This window comes from Nelusetta ayraudi, unplaced genomic scaffold, assembly GCF_046127955.1.
Source record: "Nelusetta ayraudi isolate G7.1 ecotype Tasmania unplaced genomic scaffold, CSIRO-AGI_Nayr_v1 ptg000160l, whole genome shotgun sequence".
NCBI lineage: Eukaryota > Metazoa > Chordata > Actinopteri > Tetraodontiformes > Monacanthidae > Nelusetta > Nelusetta ayraudi.
In genome coordinates, this window is record NW_027466210.1 from 924,869 (window position 1) to 949,013 (window position 24,145).

At 49.8% G+C, this 24,145-nt stretch overlaps 1 protein-coding gene across 1 annotated transcript in view; it reads right to left on the minus strand.

Annotated features, from left to right (window-relative positions):
* The window catches only part of lamc3 (laminin, gamma 3), an 88,522-nt gene that overhangs the window by 13,231 nt on the left and 51,146 nt on the right, over positions 1-24,145 (minus strand). The window contains exons 11-14 of the mRNA XM_076013920.1: positions 15,024-15,133; positions 12,193-12,423; positions 1,335-1,523; positions 136-381 (exon numbers count right to left, since the gene is read on the minus strand). Of these exons, the coding sequence (XP_075870035.1) occupies positions 136-381; positions 1,335-1,523; positions 12,193-12,423; positions 15,024-15,133 (776 nt within the window). The remainder of the gene's footprint in view (positions 1-135; positions 382-1,334; positions 1,524-12,192; positions 12,424-15,023; positions 15,134-24,145) is intronic.

Sequence of the window (24,145 nt, forward strand, 5' to 3'; positions counted from 1 at the left end):
CGGCGTGGAGGCGGCGTGGAGGCGGCGTGGAGGCGTGACCGAAGGATCAAACGTGCCTTTTCTTCAAGGAGATAACAACATTTTCCCTTCATCTCTCTCTCTCTCTCTCTCTCTCTCTCTCTCTCGCTTACTCACGTTTGCACTTCTGTCCGGCCGTCTGGCTCCGGGCGTCGCCGTAGAAGCCGGCCCTGCAGCGCTGGCAGTGCTCGCCCTCGGTGTGGCCCAGGCACTTGAGGCATCGGCCGATCACGTGGTCGCACACGCCCAGGGAGTTGAAGTCCACGTTGCCGTTGCACTCGCACCTCGTGCACGGACGGACCTCCCCGGACTGTCCCAGCGGGTCGCCGTAGTGGCCGTCTTCGCACGTCTGACAGCGGGTCCCTGTTGCGGAGGGGGGGAGGGGGTGAGCGGTGAAGGGGAAGGCGTGTTAGGCTGAGCTGCGACGCCATTGGTTGGAGGTTGGCGACTGTCAACTGCAAACCCCCCCCCACCCCCTGGGTTTTGTAATTAACCCTGAAAGCATCGCTGTGTCGCTTCCCCCCCCCGCCCCCAACTTAAAATGGCAGTTTTATGAAGGAGCTTTAAGGCAGCGCTGCAGTTTTTCTGCCTCGATATTGCAGTTTCAGAAATGATTTGTACGATTCATTGGCTCAGAACGTGACACAGTGGCCTGATGCAGGACTGTGTTATTGCTGCCTGTCTGCCGTGAAAAGAAATGGTCTTGCTAGAGGTTGCTAGAGGTTGCTAGAGGTTGCTGGGCAGCCAGCTGTAATTACATTGTCCGATAGCAGGCCAGCTGGGGGCGCTGTGCATTGACGGCCCCTTATTCGGACAATTTTCAGATGTGAATTTGACCACTCGGGCAACCGTGCGCCATATTTCACCCATCACGGCCCTTTATTATGGTTTCGATAACAAGGTAGGCTCAGCTTTGGGTACAATTTTCAGAACAATGCGTTAAAAAAGCACAGTTTTCCGAACAGCAGAAGAAGTAAAAGAAGGAATTGGTGGTGGACTTTTCAACTTTCTGGATAAGGTCACTGAGCTGGGTGTGTGACACCGCGGCTGACTGGATGTTTTTCTTTACGTAGCGACTCCTACTAATCCTCCATGAAGCCCTCTGGCACGACGAGGTCATTACAAAACCTACTTAAGCTACTATTAAAGGGGCCCGAGGGACGATTAATCACAGAGCGGGCCGGCAAGAAGCAATCTTGGGACCTCAGGGAGACCAAACACCGCAACCCCTCCATCACTTCTGACTGACGCCGAGGCTCATTATTGGCTGTTGGCCGCCGCGCGCGGCCATTTGAGGCGGCCGGCCCATCTCTCACCTGTCTGTCCTCGCGGGCAGTTGGTGCACACCACCTGTCCCGTCTCTGCAATTTGAGCACAGCTGCTCCGGTCCGGGCAAGGGCAGGGCTGACAATCGACGGCAGTGCCAATCAAAGCGTTGCCGTGGTAACCGTCCTGGCAGCGCTCGCAGGTCGCGCCCGCCGTGAAGTCGGAGCACTCGCACACGCCTGGAACAGAGATGAGAGGTGGGGGGTGGGGTGTGGGGAGGGTGGGGAGTGGGGGAGAGCGAGCGGTGAGTGAGTGCAATTATGCGTAGCTTTTTTTTCTCCTTCTTCTTCTTCTGTTTTTTGGCGTACACCTGCCAGCCCTCTCACAGAGTGGAGTTCCCTCCACGACCAGCAGAGTGCGCTGTGCCTCCGAGCCACGCTGCAGGCTGCGCATGCAAATTCCAATGCTTCCAAGACCAATTATATTAACTAAAAAAAAATAGAAAATAAAAAAACACTAAAAAAAACATTTCCTACTGCCCACAATGGAGAGCGGAAGACAACTAAATTCGCCCAGAGTATAATTGCTTTGGGAAATATGAGCCAAATGAAGTTCGGAAGACCTTCAAGAAGAAAAGCAATTCCCCAGTCAAGTGAGGAGATTACCAATTCTATGATGTACTTGAAAACAAACTGTTACTTTGAAAGGCTGTGGGCACAAAATAAATAAATAAATAAATAAAATGAAATAAAAATAAAAATAAAACAACTCACAGCATGGTGCATTAACCCTCCCCTCAGCAAGGAACATTTCAAAGTGATCTACTGGCATGAAATTGAATATAAAACACACATACATATTCCGTTACATAAAGTTGCTGAAAATAACAAAAAAACAAAAACAAAAAAAAAAAACAACACTGTGTTTGTGCGCTTTTATATTTGCATTCAGAGCAGGTCAATGTAACCACGTATTTACATCAGCCCTGAATGTGGTGCTGTCTGCTTGGTGTTTGGTGATCCTAGTATGGCATCACAGCAGCGCTGACCTCTGATTTCCACCAGGAGGAGTGCGGTATTGTGGCGGTCTGCTGGAGTCACAAGACCAGTGAAGTCTCGCTGTAATTAAGGCTCTTCAATTAAAAGTAATTAAAAGTCATTTTCAAAATAATATTAATAATGACCGTTGGAAAATAGTCATTCCACCATATCAAGTGGTAATATGTAGTTCATGTAAGCAGAACCACAGAGCAATGAGCAGAAAAAGAACTGATCTCCTAATCAGAGAATTTGGCATTTACGACCATGAGGGAATTACTTTATTTTGAATTAAACACTTAAACGGCCTTTTAATTTAACAAGTCTTTGGTTGTTTGTGATCCCTTCCGAATGCAGTTGTCGTTGCTGTGTGTGAGCTGGGAATAGCTGGCAAAACAGCTTCTCTTTTCTTTTACTACGTTATAAATATTTTATTATAATATATTATAAAAAATACCAGACGCTTGGTTTTGTTTTATGTCTTTAGAGTCACTACGGGGGAGATAGATGGGTCATTAGCAAACAGAGGCAATGTTTGCAATACGATCTCTGACCACCAGAGGATGCTAAATCTTAGATACCGGACCTCTAAAAGATCTGCTCGTGCCAAACGTGCCAGCGTGGAGGTTACGTCGAATTCTTACAGCCAAACACACTCTTTATTTATTTGTAAAATGAATTTCTGGCGGGAGCTGGAAAATAAAAAGTAAAAAATGATTCCACAAGTGCCTCTCTCTGGCTGCGCATCAGTCAACCGCAGTCGCTCTAAGTCAAAATACTGAAGTGAGAGAATCCTCTGAGCCGTGTGTGTGTGTGTGTGTGCATGCTGGCTGTCTTGGTGCAGCAGCCACGTCTGAATCGAAGCAGTGGAAATCTGAGAAAACACGATGTGGACCTCCGATTCAAGAGCAGGCAAACCAAAAAAGGAGCTCCCAGTGTCAACATTCTTGGAGACCCCTGGAGGGGAGAAGCCGCTATTACAGCGGGCTCCTGCGGCTAACGAGCAGACCCGATCAATTATTTATCGATGGTAATGCATTAATATGGAAGAACGTAATATCCAATTTCTTTTTGTTATGCTCTCTGCATGTTTTTTTGCAACGGCGAGACGTTTCGGTATTCACAAAGCTTCTGGAAATCTGAGTTGCTGCAGTAGTTTAGATCTGAAATTACAGAAATTCTCAATTGACCTAATGGCTCGGCAACAACGTCGGCCACAATATTGGGAAGGAGGTGATAAGCTCCTAATGCACAGGACGTTATCCTGGTCCGGCCTCCTCATGAAACTTTCCCATCAGCCGCTCGCAGGCCGGCACATTTCCAAATCGGCTCACACGGCTGAATATTGCAGTCGAGCGGCTTCTTCTTCTTCTTCTTCTTCTTCTTCTTTCATTTTTTTTTTTTTTGCCTCCAGGTACGTGAGAGTCGATCACCAAAGTCCGGATGACGTCCCACAAAATCCATCACATGCAGCCATTCGCTTGGGGATCAGTTCTGGAGATGGCGAGGCGGAGACTTCCCGCAAAAAATAAATAAATAAATAAATAAAATAAAATCATTAGTTCCGAGCCGACGGACTCTGCGGCGTGTAATGCGAGTCGTGGTCGGGAAGCCGCAGCGCTTGGCCGTGATGACGCTTGGCGGCGTGAAGATGGGGGAATCCGTCTCGCGTTCCACGAGGCGTCGCAATGCCAAAGCGCCGCCGCTCCTCAACGAGCCGGCGGGACGTTAGATTTGATGGCGAGATGGAGGGAGGGAGGGAGGGGCTGACTTCAGCGAGTGTGAAGATGACGTGGTGTCATGTGAGCAGGTCACACTGCAACATAGCTGTCGACATACCCTCTGAAGTTCCACATGTTCAGTCACTTGAAATGAAAGTAAACAAAAGAATGGATATAGAAAAAAAACAACAACAAAACAAACACACTTAAAGTCCTGTAAGACTCAACACTGGCTCGGTGGTGTCCCCTAATAAAGTGGCCCCTGAGTGTATGTTCACACTATGGCACCGTCAGTGGTGTCGTCTCAACGTCCCTGCAGGATTGTCTTCCTTTGAAACCAACGCGTCGGAGGACGTCGCGTGCAAATCCGCACGCTCGCCGCTGTCTGGCGCCCCCTGTCGCTCCTCCGCACTTCACTTCACTTCACTCCGCCCGCCCGCCCGTCTCACTCCGTACCCGCTCATCTCCTCCATGATGCCAAAGCAACGGGAGCGGTGTGGAGTGCCCTCCATCCAATCCACATCAATCTCCCAAAAGCTCCTTTACGACCTGCCGCACCGCCCCCTCTATGCTCTCTGCACACACACGCACACGCACACACACACACACACACACCTTCATTACCCGGTGCACTCCAGCACGTCGCTGCCTCACATCTGCGGGGAGGGAGGCGGACGACGCGGCGGAGCGACATGAGAAAGTGGCTTTTCATCTTCCCCTTTTTTATTGCGCGCAGCGTTGCTTGCGCTCGTGCCTCGTTCGGCGTTCCTCCACAGCGACGGACGGACGACCCCCCCCCTTCAAAAGGCCGCCGTTATTGCTGCCCGTCCTGGCTCTCCACGAGCGGAAGGGAAATTCTGAGGGTTGATTTTGAACAAGTGCGTTGTTGTTTAGACTGCTTCTCCTCGCTCGGCTTCAGACCCTGATTTATTTATTTCTATTCATGAGAAAATCCCCCATTCCGCACCTGCACCTTGGGAGGTCTGTGGAAAGGGCCGACGCGTGGGGTCCCTTGATGACACGTGAGGCCAGAAAAACAGAAGTGAAGCAAACGCAATCCCGCGAAAGGCCGAGACTCCTGTTTTTGGCTTCGCCTCCCGCCCCCTGCAAACCAGCAAACCAACTGCCTTCTTTATTCTCACAAAACGAAGGCGACGTCAAGCGTCGAGACCTCTGCGCTTTTCCACTTTGCTCTCTCGCGCGTAAACACACTTAAGGGAGGATCGAGAGGAGCAAAAAAAAAAAAAAATTGGGGCAGAAGACGAAGAGATACACTGCCAGGCCTCAGGAACTGAAGCTGGGACGGAACCGGCGTGGGGCTGTTTTGATGGCGGTGGCGGGCCTCTAATTTCACACAAACTCTGCTAGCAGCGTCGGCCGCCGCCTCAGATGTGGCTTTTGTCGCCGGGGCTCGACCGAGTGCATTCCACTGCACCCCCTGCAGATGGTTGGAGAAATGCGTGAAGATTCACTTGCATCAGATGTTTGTGGCTGAGGTCTTTATGTGCAAAGGCTGATAAAAAAAATGCTTATTGAGTCATGAAAACTGACACTTATTTTGTTTCGCACTGTGAATTCCATTTTTTGATTTTGTGTATTTAACTTCTTGTAGTTACTCCTCCCAACACTAGGGGGAGGTAAAGCACGGATCAAGCACGGCCATGACATACATTGAACTCAACGTCATTGTTCACATGAGGACCTGCGAGAAGCTAGTAGAGTGACGTGTGTTCCATTTTCACTTTTCTCGAGAGCCCTTTCTGTGTTGACAATTCAAACTTGATAACGACAACAGTGGGCGGAGTTGTTGTTAACGCCGCTCTAAACACCGCAGAGCCGCCGCGACAAATGGCAAGAGTCTCGTACATACGGCGCGGGGCCGAAAACACTTTGTTATTGCTGGAAGACAGATTAGATTTTTTTTTTCTTCCTTTGTTTGTTTGCTTATTGAAGAGTCTTTGGACGTCTGAGGTGGTTCCCAGACAGTCTGACTTGTCTAAACTGAACCGCGTCGAGAAACCGTGTCGGGTCAGGGAGGGGGTCGGGTCGGGGGGTGTGGGGGGGGCGGGGTCTCTGACAGTTTATCTTGCCGTGTATTTCGGCGTAGAAAAAAAAAAAAAAAAAAAAAAAGCTCTGGGCACGCTGAAGAGGATCAGCGAGAGGAAGAAAAACACACAGCAAGAGTCATCCTAACAGACTACATCTGTCGCTTTTTTTCTCAGCTCCGACCCCCCCCCCCCGCCCTGCACTGCCTCTCATATTCCATCACGCCGGCGGCTCACGACTTAGCCTGCAACAAATACAGCCCCACCAGAGAGATTAGGAGGGGGGGCTGAATAAGCCGGCGCTAGCGCCAGCTTCCCCTCTCTATTAGCTCAACCCGCCTCAACTTCCTCCCATAGATTTTTCTAACTAATGACCTCTGAGAGCCGAAGATGGCATTTAAGGAGGCATTTGGGGGGTGGGGGTGGTGGGGGGTGGGGGGGGGGGGTGAGTCACGGCTCCCTCCGTCTCGCTCTAAAGCTCGGCCCTCGCTGTCCTTTTTTTTTTTTGTTGTTCGTTTGCTATTTTTTTTTCTGATGCCCCACTTTGTGCCCTAATTGATGAAACGAGACAGACACTCCGGGGTTACGGCCTTTATAAAGTTGACTTCAACGCATTTGGCTGCCGAGCCCCTGGTGGTCCGGAGGAGGAAAAAAACAACAACAAACAAAATAACCCTTCTGTTTCCCGACCTCCTCCACCAGGCTGCAGTGGGCGTGACATTTAGCTATGCAGAAAGAACAACAACACAACAACACACACACACACACACACACACACACACACAAAAAAAAACCCCAGTAGTGCATAATTCAAAAGTTTGGCCCTGCACAAATGTCAAACGGAGGAACAAGCATCTGCCGCTGCGAACCGCAGCCGGGCACAGGCAAGAAGCTCATTTGAGTCAGGATTTCAGCAGAGGTGCGTGCAGGTGCAGAGTTTTAGCTATGTTTTCCTTTATTCCACACGCGACGTCGCAAAGTGCACGTGCAGGTTGCCAAGGACGACCGGCGGGGTGTGTGGGGGGGATGGGGGAAGCGTGCGGAGAAGCGTCCCTGGGTGCTCCTCGCCGAGGCAGCCACCCACCGCGACGCCGAGCCGTTCGTTGGCCGCTTCGCTTCGTTCTGGTGATTAATGCCGAGGCGGCTGCGAAAGGAAATGGAGCGTCTCCACCTTCCTCTCAACGGAGCTGCCGGGCGACCCTGGTCTCTTGTTCGATCGGCTGCAAAAAGCACGTCCGAGATAAAAAAAAAAAACGAGCGATAGAGGGAGAAATAAAAAAAATATATATTTTCCCTCCTCCAATCTGAAGGACACATGTTTGAGTTCAGCGGTTCCGCAGCAAGCGCAGGCGGCGAGGCCGGGCAGGGATCTCAGTTGTGCTGGTGCTCCACCTCAAATATTAACATTTCCAATCTGTTGTTTTTGCACCACAGCAAATGTTTAGCAGCCCGACCCAGGCAGCGTAAATAAATCATGATTATGATGCACCGTTGGCTGCAGCCAGTGGAGGGAGGAAAAAAACAAAAAAAACCCAAAAGAAAAGCCAACACATACATTTTCCATTTTTTTTTTCCATGGGCACACCCTGCACGATGATACAAGTTGTTTGGTAATTATAAAGCAATTAGGATTCTGATAGGAGGAACAGCCGGTTGGACCGCCCGGCACTTGCAGTGACAAATGAAAAACAGTGCGTCCCTAATCGACTTCCTGTGATCCTTCCCCTTGACCAAAAGTTGGAGATTTATGTGGAGGCCCCGCAGCTTGTTTGCCTCCCACTTCTTCTTCTTCTTCTTCTTCTTCCCTTCTTTTTTTTTTTTATTTTTATTAAAGACTTGCCAGTGGGACAGAGCTGAAGAGAACGTTGCACCGAGGTGGGAAGCGCCATCATCGTTTGACAGAAGGACTCATTTTAACAAGCGTCGCTTCCGGATATTTGGCTGCAATTCCTGCCCGGAAGCTTCATATCAACCGTTTGACACACGGCTCATTTTTTTTTTTTTTTTTGATCCAGTGACTCACAGGACACGGCTGATTTATCAACTCATTCATTCCCTTTTTTTTTTTTTTTAAATAGCACTTGTATCGTGTGACTATTTTAAAAAATGTAACTACAAAAGCAGGATTTGGCAACGTGGTCAACTTCCAAAAAAGAATTCATTAAAAATAAATGCAGCCTCCAGGTTCCAACCTACACAAAGGAGCCAAGAGTTAGCAAGGTGGCAAGTTTCTTCAATTAGCTCAACTGTATGACTGCAACTGTGCACACGTCCATCTTACCAGTTTCTAATAAACAGCTTTATGAATTTTAGGACTCTAATCAACTTTCCTTTACGGATAAAGAGGCAGGAGATTTTTAAGCATTGGAAGCCACTGTGCTACCCCCCCCCAAAAAAAAAATAAAAGCCACCAGAAGTCCTAAACAGAGGCTTCAGCTAAAGACATTAGCCATGACCATAAACACGAGCTCTTGCGTGAGTAGCAAAATAATAATAATAAAAAACAAAACAAAAATAAAAAAAAAACAGCGCTGAAGGCTTTTCTCTGTGGACCGTGTGTTCGACTTTCCTCCAGGTTTTTGTTGGCAGCACAGAGTGGCCAGCCATGGGACAGTGAGGCGTAGCTGATGTCACATGATATTTGCACAAATCTGATTGGTCCCAAGTTTTAGTGTTTCACAAATCCTTTGTACAGGCTTGGTTGTTATGATGGATATCATATTGGTTAAGTCTACAGCCACAGGAAAAGGTTCCATCTGGGTGCACAGAGGCCCCAAATATTTTACAGCTTCCCCTGTGATTTCTTGCTTTATTGTATTTATTTTACATTGTGAGCACTTTAAGCAGAGCCTGAATACTGTATCTGCGTTATGGGGCGCGGGATGGGAAGGGGGAAAGTTGTGCGCAGAGGGAATCCAAGGACGCCGGCGACAAAAAGTTAGCAAAAGAAGTCGCAGGAAGAGCAGGTGCTACCCAAGCTGAGAGGCGGAAGGACGAGGAGGAGGAGGAGGAGGAAGAGGAGGAGGAGAAGAAGCGCAGGAGAGAACAAGCGTGTCAGTGGGAAAGACAGGAGGGGGACGAGACTGAGAGGAGGCACGAGAGACGAGAGAAAATCTGCGAGCTAATTAGACGTCATTAGCCAAGGGACGGCCAACAAGTCTAATTAGCGGGCCGGTGGCGATGATACCAGACTTGCTTTTGGAGCTGACGTGCACGCACGCCCCCCACACCCCGCCTTCCCCCCGCCACCAGCCAACAAAAAAAAAAAAGAAAAAAAAAAGATAGACGTTTGCGAACAGAGCACCGCCGATGCTTAAGGCGCCGTCTAACTGGGTCAGATGGCTGATACTTTCAGGCTGAGGGTACGGGGGGAGTGGGGGGGGAGAGCGGGGAGGGGCAAGAGATGTGGAGATGAAGAGGGAGATTGAGGGGGAGATAAAAGACGGGAGGGCGGGACTCTGGATGGGACAGCTGTCTGCTCTCGGCGGGACGGGTGGTCTCGTTTAAAGGCTGTGAGAGTGGAATATAGTTGTGGGGGGAGACTCGGGGAGGGGGAGGGGCAGGGCGGCGCAGTGCACGCCGGCCCATGTGTACAAATAACTGCAGAGGGAGTTTGGACTCTATTTACACGGCCACCGGCTGCTGTTTATGGGATGTTGCATTTAGATGTGAGTGTGACGTGGTCACAAGTCGGGTGTTTTGTTTTTGTTATTGCTACCATTATTTTTCATTATTTATCCGTACTGCCGTCATTATTGTTATCAGTTATTTGTCGATTCAATGAGGGAAGCAGTTGCTATGTGCCTCCGGGCCAGTGAGGGGCAGTGTGGGACCGTGTCGTGGTGTGAGTGGCTCGAATAGGCAGTGAAATGTCACCTATCCGGGCACGTCGTTCGGGGGTGGGTGGGATGTTTAATGCTAAAAGCCCATTCAAACAGCAGACGACATTCAGGTGGCAGTCACACAGCAGCGCTAGCAGGCTAGTGCACACATATACACGCTTATTTTATTCATTCGGGTATTTTGTTTTGATTTTTATCGCCAATGTGTATTGATTTAAACCATTCACATTCTAAGATGGCGTTGATTTAATGTTGTACGAGCTGGAACATTTTCAAGAGAAAGGGAAAATGCGTTGAGTTGTTTTTGCAAAACCATATAAGATGGAAATTGTTCCCACGTTTGTGTCGAACAGGCAAATGAATATTGTCGCATTGGAGAAAATTGGCCATTGCCTTTTTGGAAACCGCGGCCCATGTCACATCTCCGCCTCCTCTTTTACACTGTTCTACAGGACGGGGCGACAACATCATTAACTGTCATCAGGTCTTATTCATTGGGACCTGTAAACATGAGCAGAAAAAAAACGGAAGAAGAAGAACAACAACAACAATCACTTCTGGTGGAAGAGGAGAGCACAAAAACGCGGAAGCCGCTGTTTAGTATTTTCCCTTGCAGAAGTGACGTGCGCTCAATACAACCCGTCTAGCCGAGCTGCTTCTGTGAAGATTAGCGGTGTAAAACGAGGATATGGCCGTATTAGCGCAGCCGTCCAGCTCTGGGGTTTGAGTGATGGCTTGCCAAAAGCTCCTGAGGGACGTCTGAGACGCGTCCCCCCACCCCCCTCCCACCTCCCCCCCCCCACCCCTCCCTTGAAGTGGCGATGACTGGGTTTTTGGGGCCCCTGGAAAGAACACGTGAAAACGGTCCATTCGAACAGCCGGCATCGCTGTCTGTTCCCCCCCCCAACCCCCCCCCAACCCTGCTCCGGCTGAATGACGGTGCCAGCGCGAAAAAAAAAACGAAAAAAGAAAAAAAGACCCTCTGATGATCCTTCATGAGGCGTAACGCATGCCGAGGCCCTCAGAGGAACGGCTTCGCTGCCCAACTAGCCGCTTTGGATTGGTTTTTATCTTCCGTAATGATACAACACACACCGCCGTGTTCAACACTGGGCACAGCTCACAGCAGTGTTTTTTTGAGGAGCTTCCTCCTTTTTTTAAACGCAAAAATTATACATTTACAGAGATCTCGATTTTTGGGGGTTCTAAAATGTAAATGTCTTTAACTGTTTGGGATCCATTACGTCTTCACTACTAAGATTATTGCGTTTGCATTTGTCCCAGACGTGAGATATGGAGAGGTGTTGTTTCTTGCATAGCTTGACATGTTTCATCAGCACCCCTCCCATACCTTGGGTGGGGAGGGTGGGGCGGGCTGACAGCGGGAGGTGTGGCTTTCCCTGTCAAGACTGACGGGGAAAGCCACACCTCCGTAACACCGGCTGATGTCACGCAATTCTGTGTGACCTTCTGATGAAGACGAGGGCGCCATCGTCGCAGCGTGTCGAGGTATAAAGAATGGAATCCATGCACGGTGACAAATAATGGCAATACAATCACCGCATAATGATTCATTGTCACTCTCCCCCCCCCGAGATGCCTGCCTGTGATGTGGCGCAGTATCTCCTGACCCGTGAGTGAGACACGCACTGGACGTCACCTGGTTTATTCTAATGGAATGTTTTTCAATTCAATTTGCATTTGACAATTGATGGAAACTTCTTCAACAGTGCAACAAAGTCCGTATGTTGGCATGAGGCGGTTTTTAGTCCTTCTCTAATCGCCGCTAATGTGCAAAAATGTCTTATGTGAACAGGTTTTCGGGAAAGATTCCAGCCCAAGCTATTCACGACAGTGTTTCCTGAAATCCTCCCCGCGTCCCTTTGCTGGCTTTGTTCGCCTTTTGCTAGATTTGAGCTCAAGGAACATGAAAGTATTCCGATACAGTGAATCCCAACAAACACAGAGTCGAGCTGAATACAAGGGTTGAGAAGTGCAGTCACTGACTCTGGGGGGGGGAGAAACAACTCTTGTCATTTTTTTCCCCCTCACAAAGTGGTCTGAAAACATTTGTTATTTCACCTTTTTCGCTTTTGGAATATTCCCCCCCCTCGATGCTCACCAGAGCAGAACTACTGCAGAACGGCTCTCACCGCAGAGGCATAGAGAAAAAAAAGAAAAAAGAAAAGAAAGAAACACCTCTCCCTTTCTGACTACTTTCTGTTCTATTTCCTGCAAATGGCGTGAAAATTTCATGTCCTACCTGTCTCGGGGTGACAGGTCCCATGCTGGTGGCAGTTGCACGGCACACACGGTGACAGCGGCCCTTTGCTGGGGTCTTGCCGCGTGAATCCCGCCGAGCACTGCTCGCAAAACTGACCGGCAAAACCCGGCGGGCAGGAGCACAATTCCACCCACGGGGCAGCGACCGACCCGGCCGGACGGGAGGAGACGGAAGCGGAGGTCAGGGTCACACTTGCAAGCTGGGATGTATCTGGGAAGAAGAAGGAGCGAGAAACACACACACACACAAAAAAAAAACACAGCTCGGTTGCTCTGTCATGAAGCAGATGTTTATGGAGGCCTGGTTGAAATGATGGAGGCACCTGCTCTTCCTCAGGAATTAGGGGTTTGTGTGTGTGTGTGTGTGTGTGTGTGTGTGTGTGTGTGTGTGTGTGTGCGTGGGTGTGACTCTATCTTGTTAAGCAGTGGGTTATTAGCATTGATTGCAGAGCTGTCCCTCCCTCCCCCTCTCATTATGGGTTCTGCCCTATGTTTACTGTCACACACACACACACACACACACACACACACACACAATAACATGTTCGCCCGCCCACACGCCCATAAGTGACACACCAATTGCTCGCTCGCGCCCGCACGCAAACACTCGCCAGCGTGGGAATCTTTGATTTAGGCAAATGAATAAATTGCTGCAGTGGAGGAAAGGGAACGACGACGAGGAGACGAGAGCGCGGAGGCATGCGTCAGACACCCGGGGAGGGGTTCGGAGGTCCGCCTCTCTCCTTCCTCCATCTTCACGAATAGCGATGAGGACAGACCACCCTGAACCGAACCCTTCTGGCCTACCTGCAACCACAGGCGCAGAAGGCGAAATGACTTTTGTGCCTGCCGTAGTGAAGGAAAAAAAAAAAAGTGAAGGGGGGGGGGGGGATTGAGGGATCACGGAGGGTCTCAGTGAGGGATAAGCAGACATGCCGTAGTCGGCAAGAGGGTGGCAGGTGAGCTTGTAGGCAGTCAGACAAAGTAAAGGTACCTCGTGAGTACTGGATTTCAGACTTTGATACCATATTTTTGAAAAGTATTGATTTTCGATACGATTTTCAATACCAGCAACCGTGGAAGTTTCGCTGAGGGGCTCTGGGGAGGTAGCGGGGGGGGAGCGCTCGGAGGGTTGGCGTGCGTGTTGGCGGTGCCACACGTCGCCTGGATGTAGTACTGACATATTGACACTACGGACGGAGAGGTCATATCGTATCGTTTTAAATTTTCAGTATCGAAAAAATATTGATATATATCGATATTTTTGACAACACTACTCTAAGTCAACAGCGTGTGAGTGAAGACTAGGTCATAGTTTGGGTGCAATATCGCGAGATTTGAGTTGAGCTAAGTTGTTAGCTGGCAGGTAAGAAGTAACTGGAGGAGATAGTGGCTGTATGAAGAGGCAAGAAGGCTGGTTGGTAGGTAGCGGGTCAGAAGGGAGGTACAAGACTGGGTAGATCAGTCGGTCATAAGGATATGCAGTCGGTGGGCAATGAGGTACGCAGGTAGGACAGCAGGGGTCGTCCGACTTTGAACGAGCCTTGACGGAGCCGCCCCCTCGGCAGCGGTGAAGCCCAGCTCATTTGCAGGGGTGAGCGAGCGGCGAGCTGAGCGGCCCGCCGGCCCTTCCCGTCCCCTCCTCCGCACCACTGGCTCTGGCCTCGGTCCTTCGCCAAAACCCCCACCTCCTCACTCCCATTAGCACGTTGGCGCGGCGGGGAAGTAGTGCAATTAAAAGTGGTTTCTTCCGCTGCAGAGTGTAATTTGCTTGATTAAAAGGCGTTTATTTCAAAGTCAGCGCGCGGCGCGAGCTCTCCCCTCAGACCTCCCGGGAAGCCGTGTTGGACAAGAAGCGATTGTAATTCCGCTCAGGCCCTGTGGTCCGTCGGTGCGCGGCGGTTTAGCTCGATTAAGATACCTGTACCGTAAGCCGTTAATGCATCGGCTCGTCAAAGACTCTGACGCCTCTCCAGTCTCTTTTCTTTTTGGTGGCAGATGAAATGAAATGTCAACTCCGGCTGCTGTAATGGCACACTCAAAAGACAATGCTGTCATTAAAGTAATGCCTTTCCATTCTAAGAGACTATCTGCTGTGTGGAGAGTCATTAAAAGGCTAAAGGGACATGGAGGCGGGAGAGGGGCACTTTGAAATGAAAGTTTTCCACTCAAGCCTGAAGTAGCAGGGCACTCTAGCATCATTTGGGACTGGAGCTGGAGGCCCGGAACTGATCATCGGCTGCGCAATCTCCCACGTGACGTGCAAACAGAGCAGCGCCAACGCTGTGTTTGGCCGCTTGCCGAGAAGGTGATCCAAGCCAACGTGCAGATCCTCGCACAAAACTCACACTTACACTGGGCCAATCCGCGAAACATATGTGAGTGTCACTGATTTCAGGCAACTACTGTTGGGTATTCTCTGAGCTTTGCTTCACTTTAATGCCGCGCTGAATCTCCCAATTAACAGCTCAGACAACAACAATGTGAGAGACGTGATAAAAATTAGAAAGCGCTTTCAAAGAACTAGTGGCAAACATCTGGGATCAAATGCACTGCTGTTTTTCCTTGGCAGACTTGGAAGTGTTCCCTGTTGAGCGCCAAGTCCGATATTGTTTTCGCATCTGTTTTATTGCACTTTCAATCATTTTTTTTTTTGTCTTTTACGAAAGAAAAAAAAAATCAAAAAAAAAACAACATTTGCTGCTTATTATTGCGAGGCGAGCAAAGAATCACGGCGAAATGAATTTGCGCGCAGCATATCGACGCCAAAGGGGCGTCCGCCGTCTCTGATGCAGTCGGAGGCAAACTTACAGTTGTGTCCTCCGGCGTTGCTGATCTTCAGAGCCGTCAGGTTGTAAAGGAGGCGCTGGAAATCAAAGGCGGACAGCGCAGGTCTGAACCTCGGCTCTCTCTCGTGAAGCCTGTGAAGCGAAAAAAGACCAAAAAGCGCATCATCGTGCAGTCATCGTGCAGTCATCTTCAACCCCAAATAAACGACAGCATCAGACGGGTTTTTTTCTTTTTCTCTCCACATAGGCGTCTAATCATCTCCAACAACTTCCAAAATCCCGGAACTTCTCAGGTCGTGCCTGAGTTTTTTATTATTTTTTTTTATGTAAAGCAGTCGACACGCCGTGGGAGGACGGGGTAGGATCGCGCTGACTTTAACACTTGTTCGGGGGCCTTGATAGTTCAGGGCTCTGCCATCTGCTGAAGGAAATGTCGGAGGATGTTCAACGAAGCCGCCGATACACGGCTGACATCTGCCTGTTTTACACCGGGCGCCGCGCTCGCTCTCCGTTTTTTTTTCTTTTTCCCTTTCCCTTTTTTGACGACAGGTGCTGTGTCAGCGCCACGCGGGGGGGGACGACACATTATGTTACTTTTCCTGCTGTGTCTGCAGCCGCAGTGGAAGCAGCAACTGCCAGGACTGGTGTAATTACAGGTAACACAGTGTGTGACGCTAATCAGAAGAAGAATTTTGCCGTCAGCTGCTTGTCAGGGCCCTGCTTGCCTTTTTGGCTGAGGTGAGTCTCAGTGTCATTGGGACTCAATCTTCAGGGACTTCATCTACGATAAGTACAGCACAGTACGGGGACGCTTTTTTGCCAACAACAACAACAACAACCTGGCAGCGCAAAAGCCGATCACTGTTTGACCGCTTGACTGTCACTCACAGCCAGCATTCCAAATCAAAGCTGGTGGTAAAAGAAAAGCAGCCGGAGTCTGGGTTAAATGACATAATGACGTCAACCTTTGGCCATGGACAAGCCGGCGTATTCCCCGGGTTCGTCCCTGAGCCAACCCTTAGGGTCGTGCTCACAAATGTTGGATTCGTCTGTGGTGAATCGTTGCACAAACATGTTATAGCTCCCACAGGGTGAAGCAGCCTTGGTCTTTTTACGAGGCAGACGTTAAATCAGCCCTCCGATATGGCAACACTGCAAGGTTAAGAGGTTTTATTGCAACATGGTGACAGAAATGGCAACTGGGCATCATCAATAAGAGATACTGCGCATGCGCATGTGCATGTGCACGCGGGTTTGGTGCGTCTCTGTCTGCAAAGGCTTTCTCTTGCGTCACGAGTAAAGTCAAGACGAGCTCAGTCGTCGCCATTCAACGGTGGAGAAAACCACTTTTGCCGCAACACTTTAAAGTGCCCCCCATTCTGCTCAGTCCACACTGAAAATCAAGAAAGCTCAATATTGACTGGCCAACTTGTTCTTAATGGGAGTCCGCGGGATGAGGCAGTCTGTCTCGGATCATCCGAGGGACTCTGATTACACTTTAAGAATCCTTTATTTGATCTGGGATTAGCGCTAACGGGGTTTCGACTCCCTCCGAGACTTTATCATTCCAACATTTAACCAGCGCTTTCCAACAATAATAGCCTGCCGATTAACTCCCAGGGACTGATTTTTTTTTTCTTCTTTGTTTTCAACAAAAACAAGGTTGGTAGACCAGAACTTTTAGGAGGAAGTTTTTGCTGATGGCATCAAACAAGGTTTTTTTTTTTTTTTTTTTTGGTTTTTGCAGAACGTAGTAAATAATTAACGTTTTCTGCGTGTGTACGTGTACATATTTAAGTATGCAGTTTCTTTTTAAGATTCACCGAGGTTTATTTCATGTGTTATTATGAATGATGACACCTAAAAAACAATTGCTGTCACACCTTTTGTGTTTAGAGCAGCCAACAATATGCCTTTCCTCGCCATAGAAACACACTCCTTCACATCAGGTGAAGTTCTGCCTACGTATTTTCTGGCCTTCACAATGTTTTATCTCGCACTGCGGCTCTGCTTTAGCATCAAAACATGAACAGGTTTGCGTGACTTACTGCATTCACACGTACGCACGCACGCACACACACACACACACACAGAGGCAGTGGCCGTGGCAGGTCCTCGTTCCTTGGCCTGACACGCAGGCACAGTAATAAAGAGAGGCAATTACAAACTGGGCCTGGAAGCCACGGTAATGGAGCTGGTCAGACGGCGATAAGCACCAAGAGCGAACAAACTCCCGGTCAGGCTTTTTTTCCCCCCCAGTGGAGCTCCAGTGTCCCTTTTAATCAGCGCGCGAGCAGAGCGGAGCGGTAATTAAGGCCGCTCTGCCGAGGATGAGAGGAGATCATCGGGAGAGAGAGAGACAGAGAGAGAGAGAGGGAGAGAGAGGGAGCGAGAGAGGGAGAGAGAGAGAGGGAGACAAACACACAGACACGCAATGGCGGCGGCCCTGGCTGAGAGAGCACACAGAGAAACAAGGTGAACAAGAGGGCGTTAATTGTGCATGAGGGGGCTGCGAAAATACAACACGATATAATGAGGAAACATGGGGAAAAGTGATTAACTTGCACACCAAGGCAGCGTCGCACATTTGATGAAACATTACAGGGGCAAACGAACCGGAGGTGCAGCGAGGGGACAGTGCACACAGGGGGGCGCTGTCACGGTGAGTTCTGTGCGCGGGGAAGCCAAATGAAGCTGAACGTTGTGCAGAACCGCTTCAAGTGCCTGCTGGCCAGAAGGGTGAAAACACTGCCGCTGCAGGCTCGGTGCGAACACAACACAAAGAGACACAACAACAAAATCCAAACAGTCTCTCTCTCTCTCTCTCTCTCTCTCTCTCTCTCTCTCTCTCTCTCTCTCTCTCTCTCTCTCTCTCTCTCTCTCTCTCTCTCTCTCTCTCTCTCTCTCTCTCTCTCTCTCTCTCTCTCTCTCTCTCTCTCTCTCTCTCTCTGTGTGTGTGTGTGTGTACAGCTGACCCGGCGCTCAAAGTCAGTGAATTTTGCCAGAAACGGTCTCCCTCTCCAGGTGGAGGTCGTGACGCTGACGCTGCAGGAGCAACGGACAGGAAGTTTCCCGTTTGGCCGGCCAGCTGGAGAGTAGCTGCTGCCGCTGCTGCTGCCGCTGCCGCCGCTGCTGCTGCTGCTACCGTCACATTGTTCAAACACGCAGCAAGACAGTCGTCACACACCCCATTTAACTGGTTTCAAGGGAAATTGCGTGTTTTCATTTATTTTTTGAAGGGGTGTTTTCCACATTTTCCAACAATTTAGAGAGGAATTACATTCAAGAAATTAGTTTCAAATTAAAAAAACAAATTAAACAAATTAAAAAATGTATTTACAAAAGTATCAAAAAAAAACAAAACAACATACAGTGAGAAAAATATCAAACTAAGAATCACTGCAAAGAGGAAAAACCTTAATTCAACAAAACAATAAATTAGTCAGAGGAGGAAATGCAATCAAAAAGGTACAAAGGAGCATCAAAACTTGACTGACAAAAATACTAGACCTGATTTATGTCACGTGGCAGAGGGAAGCCTGGTCAGGGGAAGGGCGAGCTGACCGAAACACAAGGGAGCAGGGTTTCAAAATAAAACCGCAAGTCACAAGACAGGACAAAAATGACTGAGCGAAACACGCACAGCTTGACAGACGGATTCGTGACATCACACGTCTGGCTCCGCCTTCTCAGCGATGTGTACACCGGTAGTGGGGAATAGGGAAAGCTTGGTACTGAAAGGTACAGTGGGGTTCTACTGGAGGAAACCGCTCTTTTTAGCGAAATCAATAAAGTTCATCTTGCCAAAGTTGCCATGGTTATTGACGTGGTTTCAACAGGCACATTTGCGTAGAACTACGGAGGCGTCCCAGGAAGTGGATGCAGGCCCACTGAGAGTGGTGCTGACCGACAGCAGAACCCGCCCGCTCACACCGCTCCTCCCTCTCGTCCGACCATCCGTCCTCGTCGCTGTACCTCCATATGCTTCTCATTGGCGGGACGTGAAAATGATCTCCGTCGCCAGGTTGGGAACACGACGCCACTTAACAGGTTCAACCGATTTTGCGGCGGAACACCAGCCGCCGTCTGTCGCGAGCCACGTGCGCCTCCCTGCTCATGTTTATTGATGCAAGCGCAGAGGCCTGCGTCCACCCACGTTTTTCAACCCCCCCCCCCGCAACAACATGTGTTCCGCTTTTTTTTCTCGCCCCGTCCTTTTTTTTTTTTTTTCCCCCCTCCCCCCAACCGAATGTATAAATCGAGGCGGATTTGAGCGGATCACAGCGACAGATGGCCACGTTGGAATGCTCAGACACAAATTGGTGATGTGCGGCGGCGAATTGGGGCGGCGGGGTGGGATGCACGAGTGCGTGGCGGAGTGCATCTGAGCGTGCACCTGACGGGAGCGTAATGAGATCGGCGGAGGGGCCCCTCCAGAGAGGAAGACCAAGACTTGATGGCCGTCCCCCGCAAGTTCCAGACCGGGAACCAAAGAGCTTGTTTAGCTCCGACAGTGGGAGGGGGGGGGGTTAATTTACTGGTACCACGCAAAACATCAGAAAACGTCTTTTAAAAACACGAATACGGGAAAAAAAAAAAAAAAAAAAAAAGGACCCGATTCGCCGTGGACGTTCGTGTTTTGCAGGGTTCTCCTCCAGACGGCTGGAGCAGCTGCTGCTGCTGCTGCTGCTGCTGCTGCTGCTGCTGCTGCTGCGAGGACAGAGGAGAGCTCTCCAACGCCCACAAGCCCTGGAAATAAAAAAAAAAAAAAAAAAGCGGCGAGAGCCGAAAGAGATGAGAATGGAAGTCGAGGAGTCCCAGACAAAAGCAGGATAAAGTCGCAGCGAGTGGAGGAGCAGCCCGGCCGCCTCGGCACAAGGTCGCTCCGGCGTTTCTCGACGACTGAATGCTTCTCTTTACTTTGTCGGTGCAGGCGACGTATTTTTCTTTTTTTTTTTTTCTCCACATTTTTTTTTTTAAAAACAGGTCTCCAACCAGACGACGGTTTAATCTCTTTCGACTCACGGCCGCTCTTTTCAGAATCTCAAATTACTATCATTATTTGACAGGCGAGCACGAGCGACATTCTTGGTAAGAATGTTCAGAATAACATTTTTGTGTGCCCCCCCCCACCCCTCGTCCCCCCACCTTCTGTTCCCAGCCATTCATAACACCGGCTAGCGTGCCGGGGTTCACTCTTGCAAATGTTCCCATAAGTCATTCAGTGCACGAGCTTTGTTCCGCGAGGAGAAACACTTTTTATTTTTTATTTATTTTTATTTTGAAGAGTCGCCGTTCGCAAGGAACACGTTTAACCGCGCCGGCACCGGGGTCGCGCCGAACGCCGCCGCTGCGCCGCGACGAAGGCTCCGGCCGGCGCCATCTGGCAACCCCTGGCAACCCCTGGCAGCTGTGTGGCGGCAATTAAAGGATTTACGCCGACGTGACACCGCGTAGCTCGTATAAACAGAGCCACTAAACGTAATAAGGAGTCGTTGTTATTGCCCAACCGGAGCCGGCAGGCAGGAGGATTGAGCTGCTAATCTAGTCTTTGTTGTACTTGTAGCACGGGGAGCTACATTATCTCCTGTAATGGAAATGAGCTGTTCATGCTTAAGCGTTAATTAAACATGTTTTTTTTTTTTTTTTTTAATAGCTTAGCAAGTATCACAGGAACTTATTTTGTTTTATTTGGAAAATAAACAGCCTGCTTTATTGTGTCTGTGCCCTGTGCGCGATCTGATATGGGGTGAGTTGCTGCTCATTATAAACAACAAAACAAAACAATACAAACCAAAAAAAACCCAGTTTACAAAAGTTCCAGCCGCCATCAGGGCCACAACATCAGAATGGAACGGAATGGAAGACAGATTGCAGCAAATTAGGCGCTGGGAGTGCCATTAGGAGTGGGATTACATGAAAAAACAACAACAGAAAAAACCCATGGTGACATGGTGGCCGAACAAGGGAGGTGAACAAACAAGAAAAAGAGAAAAAAAAAAGTTTGCAAGTTGTGCAGTCCCCCCCCCCCCCCCCGCTGATTAGATCTCGTCCACAACAATGCAACAGATCGTCGGGCCGGGGCTCGTTTGTTCCACCTGCTCCTCGCCACCCGATCGGCCACTTAGCCCCCCCCCCCCAACCACCTCCCGAAAAAAGATAAAGGCCTCCGGGAGAGCGAAGAGGAGGACGTCTAATGAGAAATCGGAGAGTCGGAGGAGGACGATGGAGGACAGAAGTCCCGCAAATAGACCGGAATTGGAACGGTGCGAGAACACGGAGGCTCGAGAGGGGAGGAAGGAAGTGGAGAGCGTCGCAGCGGGAGGCGGGTCCGTTTTCTCCCGGAGCGCCGCTCACGAGTCGAGACAAGTTTAGCAAGAAGAGCGACTGCCAGAAATGCAGCTAATTAAAGCGACGGTCTCCTTCCTCCGAAACAAAACCCTGGCTCTTTTTGTGGCAAAAAAGCAAAAAAAAATATATATATATATATATTTTTTTTAAATTGCGTTTTCATGACTTTCAGGTTGGATTTTTGCTGGTGTTCTCTATGAACCCATCGCCTCGGCGGCGGCTGCAGCGGGAAGATACCCGGTTGGAAAAACATCATCAGGTCGCTGTGAGGGAGAAACATTCAAAAAAAATACAGCTGGCAAAGGAAAATCTCAATCAAGGCTCCGGTGTCGCCATCCAACACGGACGCCGCTAATTGATTTTCTTCCTGACAGGACGAGCTAGCGGGGAGGCAGGTGCACACACACACGCACGCACACGCACACGCACACACACACACACACACATACACACACACACACGCACACGCGCCATGAAATCACAAACAACAAGCTGTCGGCCGTCACCAGCAGGAAAAAGTGTCTGACCGCTGGTTTTTGATTGCTGCAATCTGGACCCACTTCCTGAGTGCCGCCACTGTCAGACAGGGGGCGCCGATGCAGAAATTTGATGGGCTTTTTTTTTTTTTTCGTGTCTGTGATTTCTTAATGTCGTAAGAATGAAGAGCACATGCGCTCTGGGACACGGTCCGCGTGTGGGAGGCTTTCGCTTTTCGTTAGCGTCGAAGCGTTGTGAAAAAAACGCCCCCCCCCAAAAAAGAAGAAGAAAATCTGCATAAAAAAAAGCCAGGAAAAAAGAATCCGGGCTCGACTCTGACATCAAATTAGAAAGCGAGCGACTGAAGCACGTGCGAGGCGACTGTCGGCGGAGCACAGATGGACCGTCATTCCCCCTCGGGATTCCGTCCCTCCTACCAATCAAACCGGCCGCTGACAACCACACAACGGCGAAAAAAAAAAACCCCACAACCTTTTTGCTACGACATCGACAGCAACGCTCGATGACGCGCGCAGCGAAATCTACCCAGCGTTGCTCGGTTTCTTTTTTCCTGCCGTCTGCCTCCCGCCCGCCGAAATAACCCAATTTCTCGTATCCGTCTGAAAAGACGTCCTTTGTGTCGGCTGCTAAACGCGCACTGCTGCGGCTGCGCTCGCACAAAGGTTCTAACGAGCAGAACGCAAAACTGTCGCGGGGGAGGGAAAAAAAAAAAAAAGAAAGCCCCGTATGATGCACATTTTCCGATCATTGCTTTACGTTTTCTGCTAACTGAGTGGCCAAGTGCCTTCACGAAAAAAAGGAATAATTGTGTTGGCACGTGTGTTTTATGAAATGTGGAGCAACAGAATGAAAGGGAGAGCCTTTTGATAAGGCAGGGAAAAAGAAAAATGCATTTTGCATCATGTGATAGAAGACGAAGTTCCATCGTGACAAAATTATTGGACTGGTGCGGAGAAAAGGCTTAATGGCGGCCTCGATTCCAGAACGGGAACCAAAGAGCTTGTTTAGCTCCGGGGGGGGGGGGGGGGGAGTTCATTTACTGGTGCTCACGCGGCCGACGCGAGCCGACAGCGAAACACCAGAAAAAGAAAAGAAAAACCGACACCCTTTGCTTTCGCCAAATTTCTCGCCGTATTTGTTTGCTGCTGAGGGAAATAAGAAAGGAACGGAAGGCGAAAGAGGAGAGACTGGAAGTTAAAGAGTCCCGGGGAAGAACGGGGGAAGACGCAAGAGGTCAGCCAGCGTTTTTCTAACTGATGAATGTTTCCCTTTGAGTCTTGGTCGGCGCAGGTGACATGCAAACCAGACTGTTTCATCTCTTTCCACTCCATGCGCGCAGCAGCCACGTGTTGCGTGTGCATGTGTGTTTTCTGGAACGTGCTGGGAGCAACAGAATGACAGGAAGTGTCTTTTTTTTTGACAAGGTAGTAAAAAGAATCTTGGAGAGATTTGGCACAGTGTGAGTTTCCCTTTGGCGGCGCAGCAGCAGCAGATCACGCGAGCACCCTCTCTCCTTCCTCCTCCGCCGTCTCCTCCAGATCATTAATCTCCCGCCCTCGTCCACCGGCTGTCCGCGTTGGCTCGAATCAAATTAACGGGCCGAGCCGGCCGGTTTGCCGCCGCCGCCCGAGGCCACGCGGCCGCTCCGTCATCTCGTGGCCTCGGCGCCGCCGCGTTCCTCTCAGCTCTCGCTCCCCGCCACGACCTAATCATCCGTCCGCGCTGGGCTGCTCTCCGGCGCCCCCTGGGGTGAAACGACCTAGCCAGCCACCGTCAGAAGCATCAAACCGCCACGCGTTTCATCTGCCGAAAAATAAAAAACCCTGCCTCCGCCGCCGCCGCCGCCGCCGCCGCCGCCGCCACCGCCGCCACCGCCACCGCCGGCCTCAGGGCTTCAGCAGGTTGCCACAAATTAAATTTGGGACTTTTTCGAGACCTTTTCAACGGTGTTACGGAGGCAATATGGAACCTATTTCAGGTCCTTATTGGCAGAGATGTAAGAAAAAAAAAAAAAAAAAAAACCTTTAACGAGTGTGTGCGTTTCTTTTATTTATTTTTCATCATGCGACTCTCTGCTCTAATCTTTGCAATTTCTTGCAAAACGAAAAAGAACTAATCCGCATTCCACACTTTCCTGGGGCGCCGACGTGCGGCCACGAGATACAGATCTGTTTGAACTTCTCCCTTTTTTCGCCTTTTTTAAGTGAGCGCGAAGAGTGAGGGCTCTGCTTTTTTTTTCTTCAAGTCGATTTTATGCAAAAGGGAATGGAAATCAAGGCTCCGGCGTGCAGCTAA